Source organism: Chiloscyllium plagiosum, unplaced genomic scaffold (assembly GCF_037043375.1).
Source record: "Chiloscyllium plagiosum isolate Xiang-an unplaced genomic scaffold, Cpla_swu_hap1 HiC_scaffold_18, whole genome shotgun sequence".
NCBI classification, from domain to species: domain Eukaryota; kingdom Metazoa; phylum Chordata; class Chondrichthyes; order Orectolobiformes; family Hemiscylliidae; genus Chiloscyllium; species Chiloscyllium plagiosum.
In genome coordinates, this window is record NW_028270156.1 from 52,584,493 (window position 1) to 52,599,669 (window position 15,177).

The following is a 15,177-nucleotide window of genomic DNA, read 5'->3' on the forward strand; positions in this document are numbered from 1 at the left end:
AGCTCATGAGATGTTATTAGAGTTATTGAAAATTACAAGGGCATGAAAACTAGCACAAGGGCACTTTACCTGAGTGCCCATAGCATTCACAACAAGGTCGATGAGTTATTGGCACAAGTCATCGCAAATGAATATGATTTAATAGCCCTTACAGAGACATGCTTACAGGATGGTCATGACTGGGAGTTAAATATTCAGGCATATCAGACTATTTGGAAGAACAGACAGGAAGGTAAGGGAGGTGGGGTAGCTCTGATATTCAAGAACAATATCGGGATGGTGCTGAGAAATGATACAGGAGCTATGGAGAATAAGGTTGAATCCATTTGTGTGGAAATTAGAAATTCTAAGAAGAAACAGTCACTGATAGGCGTAGTCTATAGGCCACCAAATAGTAACATCACATTGGGGCGGGCAATAAACAAAGAAATAACTAATGCCTGTAAAAATGGTATGGTGAGGTGGAGCAGCATGGTGGCTCAGTGGTTAGCACTGCTGCCTCACAGCGCCAGGGACCTGGATTCGATTCCAGCTTCGGGTGACTGCCTGTGTGGAGTTTGCACATTCTCTTCATGTCTGCGTGGGTTTCCTCCCACAATCCAAAGATGTGCAGGTTAATTGATGTGAAGTGGCTATGCTAAATTGCCTGTAGTGTGCAGGGAGGTGCATTAGTCAGGGGTAAAATGTAGAATAATAGGGTAGGGAAATGGGTCTGGATGGGTTATTCTTCAGAGGGCCAGTGTGAACTTGTTGGCCCAATGGCCTATTTCTACACTATGGATTCAATTATTATGGAGGATTTTAATCTACATGTCAATTGATCGAACAAGCTCAGTCAGGGTAACCTCGAAGAGGAGTTCATTGAGTGCATCTGCGATAGTTTTCTTGAACAGTAAGTGATGAAAACGACAGGGGAGCAAGGCATCCTAGATCCGGTCCTGTGTAATGAGACAGGAATAATTAATGACCTCGTAGTTAGGGATCCTCTTAGAAGAAGCAATCAATTTAGAATACAGATGGCGTATGTGACGATAAAATCCAATATCCTTGTGCTTAAACAAGGGAGACTACAATAAGATGAGGGAGGACTTTGGCTAAAGTAGACTGGAAACAAAGTCTTTATAGTGGGAAAGTTGATGAGCAATGGAGGACTTTCAAAGCAATTTTTCAAACTGCTCAGCAAAAGTATATTCCAGTGAAAAGGAAGGACTGGAAGCAAAGGGGTAATCTACTTTAAGTGTCTACAAAATTAAGAGAGGCTATCAAATTGAAAGAGAAGGCATACGAAGTGACCAAGATCAACTGGAAGCTAGAAGACTGGGAAAGCTTTAAAGCCACAAAAAGATCTATAAAGAAAAAGTTAGAACATGAGAAAAAACTAGCAGAGTATAAAGACAGATAGCAAAAGCTTTATATTTATATATTATATATATATAATATATAAATATAAAGCTTTTGCTATCTGTCTTTATACTCTGCTAGTTTTTTAACTTTTATAAAAAAGTTAAAAAGAGTGGCTAAAGTAAACTTCAGAGGCTGAGAAAGGGCATTTAGTCATGGGGTACAATGAAATGGCTGAGGCAATGAATAGGTATTGTGTGTTGGTCTTCACAGTGGAGGACACAAATAACATGCCAATAATTGACAAAGAGATGAAGGTAGGTGAGGACCTGGAAACAATCATGATCATGGAAGAGGTAGTGTTGGGCAAGCTAATGAAGTAAATTTCAACAAGTCTCCTGGCCCTGATGGAATGCATCCCAGGGTAATAAGATAAATGGCGGGAGAAATAACATGTGCACTTATGGTAAGTCTCTAAAATTCACTGGATTCTGGGTAGTGCCAGCAGATTGGAAAGAGCAGATGTGATGCCACTGTTTAAAAAGGGCAGTAGACAAAAGGTGGGAAATTATAAACCGGTTAGATTAACTTCTGTAATGGGGAAGGTGCTTGAGTCTATTATCAAGGAAGAAAAAGCAAGTCATCTAGATAGAAATTGTCCCATTGGCAGATGCAGCATGGTTTCATGAAGGGCAGGTCATGCTTAACTAATCTTCTGGAATTTTATGAAGACATTATGAGCACAGTGGACAATGGGGACCCAGTAGATGTGGTGTACCTAGATTTCCAAAAGGCCTTCAACAAGGTGCTGCATAAGAAGCTGTTGCAGAAGATAAAAATGCGTGGCATTACAGGTAAAGTATGGATAGTGGATTGGTTGACTAACAGGAAACAAAGAGTGGGGATAAATGAATGCTAATCTCCTTGGTAATCAGTGACTAGTGGTGTGCCTTAGGGATCAGTGTTGGGACTCACAACTTACATAGATGATTTGGAGTTGGGGACCATGTGTAGTGTGTCAAAGATTGCAGATGACACTAAGATGAGTATCCATGATGTGGAGGAACTGGTGTTGGACTGGGGTGGACAAGGTTAAAAATCACAAGGTGAGTGAGCGCTGCTAGACAGCTATCTGATGAAGGAGCAGGGCTCCGAAAGCTAGGGCTTCCAAATAAACCTGTTGGACTATAACCTGGTGTTGTGTGATTTTTAACTAAGATGAGTGACAGAGCACATTAGTGTGTAGAAGACTGTGAAACTTTGCAGAGGAACATAGATACTTCGTGAGTGGGCTAAGGTTTGATAGATGGAATACAGTGTTAATAAATGTGAAGTCATCCGTTTTGGTAGGAGTAACAGTAAAAAGGACCATTACTTGAATGGTTAAAAAGTTGCAGAATGCTGCTATGCAGTGGGATGCCCCTGTGCATGAATCACAAAGGGTTGTGATCTGCAGGTAAAACAGTTAATTAAGAAGGTAAATGGAATTTTGTCCTTAACTGCCAAATGGATTGAGTTTAAAAGAAGGGAAGTTATGTTAGTGTGCTGGTAAGGCCATAACTGGAGGATTGTGCGCAGATTTTGGTCTCCTTACTTGAGAAAGGATGTACTGGCACTCGAGGGGGTGCAGAGGAGGTTCACTGGGTTGACCCTGGAGTTGAGGGGGTTGGCTTAGGAGAACAAACTCAGTAGACTGGGATTATATTCATTTGAATTTAGAAGAATGAGAGGGATCTCATAGAAGCATATAAAATTATGAAGGGAATAGATAAGACAGGCGTAGAGGAGATGTTTCCACTGGCAGGTGAAACTAGGACAAGAGGACATAGCTCCAAATTTAGAACTGAATTGAGAAGGAACTTCTTCACCAACAGGGTTGTGAATCTGTGGAATTCCTTGCTCAGTTAAGTAGTTGACGCTAGTTCAGTAAATATTTTTAAAGCTAAAACAGATTTTTTTTGAACACTGAAGAAATTAAGAGTTACGGTGAGAGGGTGGCTAAGTGGAGCTGAGGACACAAGAAAGATCAGAATGATCTTATTGGATGGTGGAGTAGGTTCGAAGGGTTCCTAATGAAGGGATCTTGTCTGAAACGTTGATTCTCCTGCTCCTCAGATGCTGCCTGAACTGCTGTGCTTTTCCAGCACCACACTCTCGACTCTGATCTCCAGCATCTGCAGTCATCACTTCCTCCTGGCCTACTCGTGTTCCTAGTGCTTATGTTCTATGTAGTTGTTCTGTGTGCACCTCTATTAACATCTTCTCTATTAAACTACTCAAACATTTATTATTGCAAACGTTCGCAGATTAGAGTTCTAGATATTTGAGCTGACTCAGCACCTGAGTTTATAAACATCTTGAGTGTAATAAATCCAATCAAAGCAGTTAACAAATCTAAAACCAAAGCTAAGGATTTGGAGAACAGCTACACTGCTGATCAATGGCATGATGGGTAAATTATGATAATGGAGATACGTTCAGGTAGAATGTTTCAGGGTGTCATGAAAGCTTCTTAGGACTCTGTAATCCAAGGATATGTTTTGAAGTCTGGTGAAGGGACAGACAGCGGCGAAGCTGGAACAGTGTTGAGCAGATCTAAGTGTTCCGTCAAAGCACAAGCTACATAAATGTGAGTTTTTAATGTACAAAAACAAGATATTAAACCTGTGATGTTTAAATTCGTAACAACACAATTACGAATTTCAGGGCTTAAACAGTACTAGAGATGAGAAATTTGAATTATTTGGAGAGACTAGAGAAGCTAAGAGTCTCTTAGAGCAGAGAAAGTTAAGGACAGTTTTAATAGAAGCACTCAAATTATAAAAGGACATTGGTAGAGAACATAGGGATTAATTACAAGGTTACACAAATTTGATAACTGGCAAAGAGCTGGTTGAGACATGGGATGATATTCTTCTATTTAGAGTATAATATTGATCTGGAATGTATTCTCTCAAAATATGGTGGAACCAAGCTCAATGGCAACTTGCAAAGGGAATTAGATCAACAACTGAAAGATTAAAAAAATTGCAAAACTATAGGGAACAGCTAGAATATGATTAAATGAATATTTCTTTCAGCAAGCTGACACAGGCATAATACACCAAACAAACTCTTTGTATTGCAGGATTCTACAATGATAGTGGTTTATAAACTAGTTGGACTACTTTAGGCTCTTTGCTTTCTATCTCAGCAGACGGAACTGCTCCATTGCAATTATAACATCAGACTAATATCTGGTCGATGATTTAAACTATTCTCATTTTCAGGGGTATGTTGAATTCATATTTTTTTCCAATGCAACACAAAGGAAATGTAAGAAAATCACATTTTGACAGCAAAAGCTTTATGAAAACACAGTATTCCACAAGGAAAATGCAACACTCATATCACGAGCATCAGGGGAAGGCAATGGAGGACTTGTTGACTGTAGCACATTTTGTTAGTGTCGATTAATTTAAAAAAATCAAAAATCTATTAAAGAAATAACACTTCAACTTATTTTATTGCAATTACATTTTCAAATGCTATCAACTAACATCACCAAACAGAAATATTCAACTGTAATGACAGCCCAATCGTCACACTGCTTCTGCTCATGGAGAGTCACCATTTGCTTGATATTGCTGGTTCAGGGTTGTCCCACAGTAAACTGCATGAAGCCTTGGGAGGGGAGGAGGTATAATTTGGGGTTGGTGTTGGAAGAAATAATGTAGCAAAATTCTATTGCACTCCAGCTTCATCACTTATTTAAGCCTTTGCAGATACATTCGTACCCGCTTCCACTAAGATGGCGGTGAAGTAGGGCTTCTGTGCCTGGAGTCTGTCTGCCTTTTTTTTTCTCGTTTCTTTTCCTTTTTTCTTTCTTTTCTCATTTTGTTTTTCACTTTTTTGTTACTTACATCTTACTGAAGAGCGGCAATGGAATCAGTGACAGTGAATGGGCCAAACAGTGAGGTCTCATGGCAACAACAGAAGCAAGTTTGGATTCCTGGCAGGTATCTTAATCCACCACAGACCCTTGGAGTTGATGGCAGAGACGAATTTAGGCCAAGTACAAAATGTACCATCAGCAGCAGTTGCATCGGCGAGGTGGGCGTGAAGCAGGCTCGTAATGGCGAAGTCAAGTTTGGGCCTGTGCGGTACCCAGTGGCATCGGTGGCGTCAGCATTGGCGAAGTTCACTGAGGACTCATTGGGGTGGAGGCAATATGAAGAAGAATAGTCACCAGGCCTGGGTTGGTGACGATTCGCCGCGGCACATTCGCCGCCGCCGATTATTCACTGCCGGTTCGCCACCAGCATTTCTCCACTAGAGTCGTTTGACCTCTGGAGACTATTCGTCACCGGAAATATATATATGTACTGATTGTTTTCCCTCCTGCCTGTTCTTTCGTACATCTCAGTCCCCTTTATCTATACAACAACATAGTACATATTGATAAAAAAAAGGTGAAATAAATATCATTTTATTGGTATATACATAAAAATGAGTTACAAACACTTGCAGTGGCGAATCGTCCTCAGCGGCCAATGGGTGGTGGCGAAGCATCCTCGCCAGTGAAAGGGCAGTGGCTAATCGGCGGCGGCGAATGGTCCCATCCCGCCAGGTCCATGGCCCATGGCACAGCACTTAACAAGAACCACCATAAAGTTGAACTCTTCTTTATTTTTCTGCCCACTTATTCAATGTCTTAGTTTATTTTTCTGTGTTTTAAGAGAGCGACAGAGAGTGGCAAGACTATACAATACTTTTCCCCACTGTATTTTGTAGCAAAACACGCATGACGATAAATAAATCAAATCAAATATCAAAAATGCAATTGTTAGTTTTCTTTGGAATCATCATTTAGTTCTAAGCGAATAATGTCGAATAATAATTCAACCCAAAAATGTGAACATATATAACAATCTGCACTAATGAAATTCTAAAATAGACACATCTGCAATTGGTTGAAGAGTGGTGCTGGAAAAGCATGCAGGTCAGACAGCATCCGACAAGCAGGAGAGTCGATGTTTTGGGCAAAAGCCCTTCATCAGGAACGTGATGAAGAGCTTATGCCTGAAACATCGACTCTCCTGCTTTTCGGATGCTGCCTTTCCCAGCGCAACACTTTTAGACTCTGACTCTCCAGCATATGCAGTACTCACTTTCTTCACATCTGCAATGGGGAAAAGATTCTTGAGATCTGCTCTGTCTATGCCTTCCATAATTTTGGATAGATCAATCAGATGCCCCTTCAGTCTCCTCTGCTCCAAGGAAAACTAAAAACAATTTATCCAGCCTCACCTCATAAGTCTTTTCATCCCAGGCCACATCCGGGTGAATTGCCTTTGCACCCTCTTCAGTACAATCACTTTTGTGCGATAATGTGGCAAACAGAACTGCTTACAGTATTCCATTTGTGGCCTAACCAATGTTTTATAAAGCTGTAACAAGATTTCCTTGCTCATATATTCTATGCTCAATGTTGACATCTTCAAGGAATTTATACACCAAGATTGCTTTGCTCTTAATGCTCCCTAGAGACCTACCATTCTATATGTCCTTTCCTTATTAGAGCCCCCAAAATGCATTACCTCACTTCTTACATTTACATTTAATTTGCCATTGTTCTGGAAAACTTACCAGCTGATCAATATCAGATAGTCATAGAGATGTACATCAGGGGAAACAGACCCTTCGGTCCAATTCGTCTATGCTGACCAGATATCCCAACCCAATCTAGTCCCACCTGCCAGCACCTAGGCCAAATCCCTCCAAACCCTTCCTATTCATATACCCATCCAGATGCCTTTTAAATGTTGCAATTGTACTAGCCTCCACCACATCCTCTGGCAGCTCACTCCATACACGTACCACCCTCTGCGTGAAAACATTGCCCCTTAGGTCTCTTTTATATCTTGCCCCTTTCACCCTAAACACATGTCCTCTAGTTCTGGACTCCCCACCCCAGGGAAAAGACTTTGCCTATTTATCCTATCCCCCTCAATTTTGTAAACCTCTATAAGGTCACCCCTCAGCCTCCAATGCTCCAGGGAAAACAGCCCGAGCCCAGTCAAACTCTCCCTATAGCTCAAATCCACCAACCCTGGCATCATCCTTGTAAATCTTTTCTGAACCCTTTCAAGTTTCACAACATCTTTCCGATAGGAAGGAGACCAGAATTGCACGCAATATTCCAACAGTGGCCTAACCAATGTCCTGTACAGCCGCAACATGGCCTCCCAACTCCTGTACTCAATACTCTGACCAATAAAAGAAAGCGTACCCAACACCTTGTTCACTATCCTATCTACCTGCAACTCCACTTTCAAGGAGCTATGAACCTGCACTCCAAGGTCTCTTTGTTTAGCAACACTCCCAAGGTCCTTACCATTAAGTGTATAAGTCCTGCTAAGATTTGCATTCCCAAAATGCAGCACCTCACATTTATCTAAATTAAACTCCATCTGCTACTTCTCAGCCCATTGACCCATCTGATCAAGATCCCATTGTAATCTGAGGTAACCTTTTGGGCGGCACGGTGGCACAGTGGTTAGCACTGCTGCCTCGCAGCGCCAGAGATCCGGGTTCAATTCCCGCCTCAGGCGACTGACTGTGTGGAGTTTGCACGTTCTCCCCGTGTCTGCGTGGGTTTCCTCCGGGTGCTCCGGTTTCCTCCCACAGTCCAAAGATGTGCAGATCAGGTGAATTGGCCATGCTAAATTGCCCGTAGTGTTGGGTAAGGGGTAAATGTAGGGGTATGGGTGGGTTACGCTTCGGCGGGTCGGTGTGGACTTGTTGGGCCGAAGGGCCTGTTTCCACACTGTAAAGTAATCTAAACCTTCTTCGCTGTCCACTACACCTCCAATTTTGGTATCATCTGCAAACTTACTAACTATACCTCATGCTCACATCCAAATCATTTATATAAACGATGAAAAGTAGTGGACCCAGCACCAATTCTTGTGGCACTCCAATGGTCACAGGCCTCCAGTCTGAAAAACAACCCTCCACCACCACCTTCTGTCTTCTAACCTTTGAGCCAGTTCTGTAACCAAATGGCAAGTTCTCCCTGTATTCCATGAGATCTAACCTTGCTAACTAGTCTCCACCGCCAGAGACCAACCCCCTCACTATCAACAGCACCATTTTTTGTGTTCTCCACAAACATATTAATTGTACCTTTTACATTCATATCCACATAGTTAACACACATAACAAACTGCAAAGGTACCTGGCGCATTTATTTTATGTCCTTGTTTCCTTCATGCCAAGTTCTCTATCCATGTCAGCATAGCGTCCCTAATATCATGTGCTTTAATTATACATGCTAATCTCTTATGTAGGACCTTATCGAAAGTTTTCTGAAAACCCAAGTAAATCACATCCACTGACTGCCACCTATCAACTCTACTAGTGACATCCTTTAAAAATTTCCAGTAGATTTTCTAAGCATAATTTCCTTTTGACAAATCCATCCTGACTCTGTTCAATCTTGTAGGAAAAAGTGAGGACTGCAGTTGCTAGAAATCAGAGTCGGGAGTGTGGTGCTGAAGGGGCACGGCTGGTTGGACAGCATCCGAGAAGCAGGGGTGTTGATGTTTCAGGCATATTCCTGATGAAGGGCTTATGCCTGGGGCGTCGATTTTGCTTCTCCTCGGATGCTGCCTGACCTGCTGTGCTTTTCCAGAATCACACTCACAACTCTTTTCAATCTTATAGACGTTGAATCTTGAAGGGCATGGATAGGGTAAATAGACAAGGTTTTTTCCCTCGGGTGGAGGAGTCCAGAACCAGATGGCATAGGTTTAGGGTGAGAGGGAAAGATATAAAAGAGACCTAAGGGGTAACGTTTCACGCAAAAGGTGGTGTGTGTGTGTGGAATGAGCTGCCAGAGGAAGTGGTGGAGGCTGGTACAATTGCAACATTTAAAAGGCATCTAGATGAGTATATGAATAGGAAGGGTTTGGAGGGATATGGGCCAGGTGCTAGCAAGTGGGTCTAGATTAGTTTGGGATCTCTGGTGGGCTTGGATGCGTTGGACCGTTTCCATGCTGTACTTCTCTATGACCTCAAATTCCTACTGTTTAAAGTGAGAATAAGCTATAAATAACTGTCAGTGATTGTTAATAATTGCCCTAAGAACATTTCATTATGAATGTTTGGCTGAGTTTAAAAATTACAATGATCTCAGCTAGCTACCTGACGAGGGAGCAGTGCCTCGAGAGCTAGTGCTTCCAAATAAACCTGTTGGACCATAACCTGGCGTTGTGTGAATTTTAACTTTGTTCACCCCAGTCCAACACCGGCACCTCCACATCATAATTTTATTGACTGCTTAAACAGACTATTCAAGAGTTAGGCATACAAATGGATCTTGTTCTTGGTTTTATGTAAGAGTAACCACTTTAGAAAATTAAAAGCTTAAATGCTTTAGTGAACAAGATTTTGTTTTCCCACTATCAAACTTGCATAGTAAGAACTGTATCAGATTGTAAAAGCTTTTTCGTTCTCTCCACATTGCTACTGAAATGTACCTGTGGGGTCTACGAGGAGAGTTGGGTTGTGTGAGACCAAGTGGGTGGTTGGAGGTACATGTTGGTATTGAATTGAGAATATGAGAAGCATTGACAGCAGGTAGTCTTCATGGGTCAGCATGAAGGGGCCATAAGGGGTAGATGGGAGCGGACAGGAATCAAGCTGCAAAGTTAAACGTTTTCTGAATCAACTGTGTCTTAGTCCTAAGTAAATAAGGTGAATGCTGTAACCAGCACACCTCAATACCAATTATCCCCATATCCTCCTGGTAAGGACTTTCAAGAGTAAGACAGACCTGACCACATTCCAGACAATCTTTCTCACCTTTGTACCTTTCACAACTTGATTTGGCCTCCATTTTGCATATTCAAAGCTGACATGAATAGATGCTTGGATTTGATGCGAATCAAGCAATACACTGATTATTTGTGATCTTATAACAAAGCAAGTCCACAGGGCCACATGATTTATTTCTGCTATCCTTTACACAGCACGCTAACTACTGATAATAGTTAACTGTACAGACTTGTAAATTTCCTTGACTATGCTGCTTAGGGCTGAAAATGTGTTGCTGGAAAAGCGCAGCAGGTCAGGCAGCATCCAAGGAGCAGGAGAATCGACGTGCCTGAAGGTTCATGCCCGAAACGTCGATTCTCCTGCTCCTTGGATGCTGCCTGACCTGCTGCGCTTTTCCAGTAACACATTTTCAGCTCTGATCTCCAGCAACTGCAGTCCTCACTTTCTCCTATGCTGCTTAGGAACAAGTTAATCTACCAAGACAGCAGAGTAACTATTTCTCATGTCTTCAAAAAGAATATTCATATCAAATGCTGTGAGGTGCTAACTCAATAACAAATTACAAAGTGAATGACCAGGTGTGCAGATTTAACCGTATTCTGAGGAAGGGTCACTGGACCTGAAATGTTAACTCTAACTTCTTTCCGCAGATGCTGCCAGATCTGCTGAGCTTTTCCAGTAATTGCCATTTTTGTTGCTTGAGTACAGAGTTTGATAAATTACATTTTCAGTTAATGAAAGGATTCACTCTCAAAATGCTTCTGTCTGCAATATGGCATGTGTACCCAGCACATATGGTAAATTTCAGGAGAGGTGAAATCACAACACATCCGTCACATATTTCACACTACTATATGGGAGGAGATATCTCTACATCCTAATCCTTTGCTGGTATGCCTTACAGCTAAAATTGAAAACTTACAGTATCAGTTAAACCTGCTATTTGCATATAAAAGATACTTGAATATTGTTTGTGATGATTAAACAAATCAAGAAATAACAAGAGTTTGTTCTCAGACTCCAAGGTTTTCATCATGCTAAAACATCTCTCAGAAAATGGTTTCTCAGAATGAATAATTTAATCTTATTTTATTGTCCTTACCCACTTTAATACAAGCCACATTATACATTAATAATGTGCCAAATTGTTTCCATATAGTAAGGAACAACACTCACGGCATTCTTCAAGTCGAGGTACTTCGTATTTCTGGTTACTGGAATTCCTGATAAAAAAGCCAAAATGTCATTGTTTGCCTACAAGAGAGAAAAAGAAAAATGGCATTAGTTTCAATGTCATTAGCAGAGAAATTCAAGATTGGACATCACTTTTCCCCATTCACCATTTTATCATATCTGCTCATTTGATGTACTGATAATCATATCCAATGTTTCTTGTATTGTAGCCCATTCCAGCTAAGATTGATAGCACAGTTTCTCAATAGGTCCATATGGCAATTATTGAAATAGATTCACAGGGTCTAGTTAAGTAATACAGAGTTGATAAAATGTGAAGCTGGAAAAAGCACAGCAGGTCAAGCAGCAGAGGAGGAGAGTTAATGTTTCAGGCAGGACCCTTCATCAGATCTGGGGAGGGCAAAGGGGGCTGAGAAATAAAGAGAGAGAGAGGGGCTGGGGAAAAGATAGGTGGGATGGCGATAGGTGGATGCAGATAGGTGGTGATTGTGATTGGTCAGTGGAAAGAGTAGAGCGGATAGGTGGAAAAGAAGATGGACAAGTTCGGTCAGGCCAAGGGAGGGGTTGGAGAGGGCGGGCTGGCCCTGTGATGATATGGGAGTTATATTGGCAACAACCATTCCCTCCTCCACTCACTGACTTTCACCTAGCCTTTCCTTCAGGCACTAATAATTTCCAGTAACTCAGCCAAGTGACCATTCTTATGAGCTATCTCATGATAAAGAGGATCATCCTCATCCTCTCCTTATCATTGTCCACATACTTATAAACCGGATAACAGAAGCTAGGCTTTCTTTCCCTTCAGTATCTGTGGGACTCAAAATCATTTGAAATACCCCTACTGTTGCCCCAGTTGGAGCCAAGGAACTTAGCACAAATGGATATTCAAATTAGGATTTATCTGATCTGAATTTGACAGTTACATGGCACATTTATCAATATTATACTTTCCTACTATTCGGAAATATGAAACCAGTTGTATGACAGTCAACTAAATGTCAAAAAATGTGGCACTGGGAAAAGCACAGCAGGTCAGGCAGAATCCGAGGAGCAGGACCAGCTCCTCCGATGTTGCTTGACCTGCTCTGCCTTTTCAGCACCACATTTTTTGACTGTGATCTCTAGCATCTGCAGTCCTCACTTTCTCCTAGGGAATGAAGTGTTTTAGGGAAAACATTGAGTTAAGACTCATTCACTAAAGAGTATTTTCAATTACATCATTGAATCAGCACATTTGGAATAATGTACGAACTGTATCTTGAACACTAATGTGCAAATTTGATGCAATAAGGGCACCAATACTGGCATGGTATTTGACCAAAGAAGAAACTAATTATATTTTCAGCTGAATTGCACCAAGGGAAGAAGAAATGCTGCGTGAAGATCACATCTTTTCTATTTCCATTATTTTTGGACTGTGGCTGGAAAAAGGGAAGTTACTGCCTTAAACCAAGGTAAAGAGATTTTTAAAAATTATGTTTACTGGAGCATATTGAGTTGCACACAATGTTGCTTTGCCTAGCACAGTAAGAGCAAATGTAGATAGCAGGAAGCCAATAAGTTCAGATTAAATGAGGTTCGAATGGGTTGGATGGTATTTGCTTGACAACAATATCTTCATTGGTTCCTAATTGGATGACCATGGCTTGTGTGGGACAAATGCAGGTGAGAACTACCTGGACTGCAAAAAGAACTTAAAGGGAGAACGTAACTGTTGGATAGTTTGATTAAATCTTTTCACATTTGTGACAATTCTGGGAATAGTTGGGCTTGACTGACAGTGCGTTGTTCCCATTAAGTTGTTGCAGTTATATTTTCAGGCCCAGTGTTTGGAACAGGATGGAGTCAGTTATTTCCGTATGGCAGCAGGAAGTGAAATTATAAATTTTCAGATTTCTTTGTGGTCACTTCAAAACACTGAGCAAAATCAAAAGAGGAGCAACTTTGTGTCCTGTTGTGTAGGGAACCTTGGATATTGATTGGACAGATGAATGAGAGTTAGGAAGATGGAAAAGTAAGAGCTAAACTTTCTGCCTCTTCTAATGATATTTCTGAAAGTCCAGGGTAGATGGAGGCAGATATCCATGTGAGGTCCAAAGAGGAGCAACTTTGTGTCCTGTTGTGTCGGGAACCTTGGATATTGATTGGACAGATGAATGAGAGTTAGGAAGATGGAAAAGTAAGAGCTAAACTTTCAGCCTCTTCTAATGATATTTCTCAAAGTCCAGGGTAGATGGAGGCAGATATCCATTGAGGCCCTCAATACTTCCTTGCCATTTCCTGGGATTGATTCTTTTGAGGTACGATCCATAAACAGATAGACGTTAGCGTTATGCAAATAAGGGAAACTGCACAATGGCTTGCCATAGCAGACTGGTATCACACTCTAATGCAGGCCAGGGATTCTAGTTTCAGAATGTAAATGACTGGAAAATAGGCCAAGAACAGGAAACCATCTCTGGGATGATAGAAATCAGTAAAATGCTGATATTTGATTAACAACAGGATAGACCACCTAGGTCAAAGCTTTTCTGAACGCTAATCACTGCCTGGTCCAAGAACCACAGAGCCTACTGCCTGATCCAAAACCCACAGCCCCCACTGCCTGTTCTAAAACAGATTGAAACCAATGCCTGTACCAAACCACAGAATCTGCTGCTTACCCAAAAAAATCAGAGAATCCATTTCCTACCTCATCCAAAACAGCAAATCGCTTGGCCCTCTGTCTCTGACGTAACAATACAAGGCCAGCAATGATGTCGGAGGGCACAATGTCCAAGTCTCGAAAGAACTCAGCAAAAAGAAAAGCAACTTCAGAATAGGCATCCTGTGAACAAGAAACATAGCTCATTATAGAAAAATAAAAACCCTAAGTCAGTCAGTTATTTTATAATAAAGGATCACTGCATTCACATAAAAATGTGCAGATACCTTATTTAATTTGTGGAGGGTGAAACACTGAATCTGCTGTAAGCCCTTTTTATCACAATGAAATCACATCTACAGGGTGCAATCATGTCTTTATGTCCGTCATGTCCTCAAAACAACAGACTCATGAATAAATGGAAGGAAAGAAAATAATCTGACCATTTTTCCCACAAAAATAGTACAAAGGAGGACACAAGTCAGTCAGTTCTAATCAGTTCTCAAGGAAAGAAACAATTTCTGATCTTCCTGGAGAGACAAACCTGTCGTTAGCTTATGTAAAAAATGACATATTTCACTGAATGAATATTTTCCTGAAATGTTTATTACTGTTCTTTATTCCCTCTCTCTTCCTTTCTCTGTATTACTTCAAACTGAATAAAAGTACTAACATATCACAGCTCCATATTTTATCCTGATGATACCAAGTTCTAAACTTTCAGGTTGATGATTCAATATACATATGTAAGTGTTTTTACATTGTGCAAAACCTGGCAATATTCTTGAATGTAGATCAAATGCAATTTTGCTGAGTCTCACAAAGGCCAGGTGTCTGAAGACTCATTTTGAGTGGTTCTTCAGAGCAACTTAAGGGAGAAGTTATTGCAATCTTTACTTTTGGATTTTAGCCAGTTGCAAAGCACCAGCATATCAAAAGTAGTACAACATCAATTTAAAAAAGCTTAAAAAAACTAAATCTGACTTTAGGATTACAAATCTCTCATGGGTTAATTTACTGATAATTCATGGCAGCTCCTTTGCACAAGGCTCAACAGCTTGAACAGAGGGCTCTCTTTGTTACTATATATGTCACAAAAGCCATACATTTATATGCATTATATGTATGCATTTATTTATTACTATTAAGAGATAGAAATAGCAAGCTACACCAAAATC

The 15,177-nt window shown here is 40.9% G+C and overlaps 1 protein-coding gene across 8 annotated transcripts in view; it reads right to left on the reverse strand.

Annotated features, from left to right (window-relative positions):
• The window catches only part of dagla (diacylglycerol lipase, alpha), a 329,798-nt gene that overhangs the window by 82,460 nt on the left and 232,161 nt on the right, over positions 1-15,177 (reverse strand). For all 8 annotated transcript variants that reach the window (XM_087996619.1, XM_087996615.1, XM_087996617.1 and 5 more), the window contains 2 exons: positions 14,048-14,182; positions 11,338-11,415 (listed from right to left, as the gene is read on the reverse strand). In XM_087996619.1, coding sequence (XP_087852745.1) covers positions 11,338-11,415; positions 14,048-14,182 — 213 coding nt within the window. The remainder of the gene's footprint in view (positions 1-11,337; positions 11,416-14,047; positions 14,183-15,177) is intronic.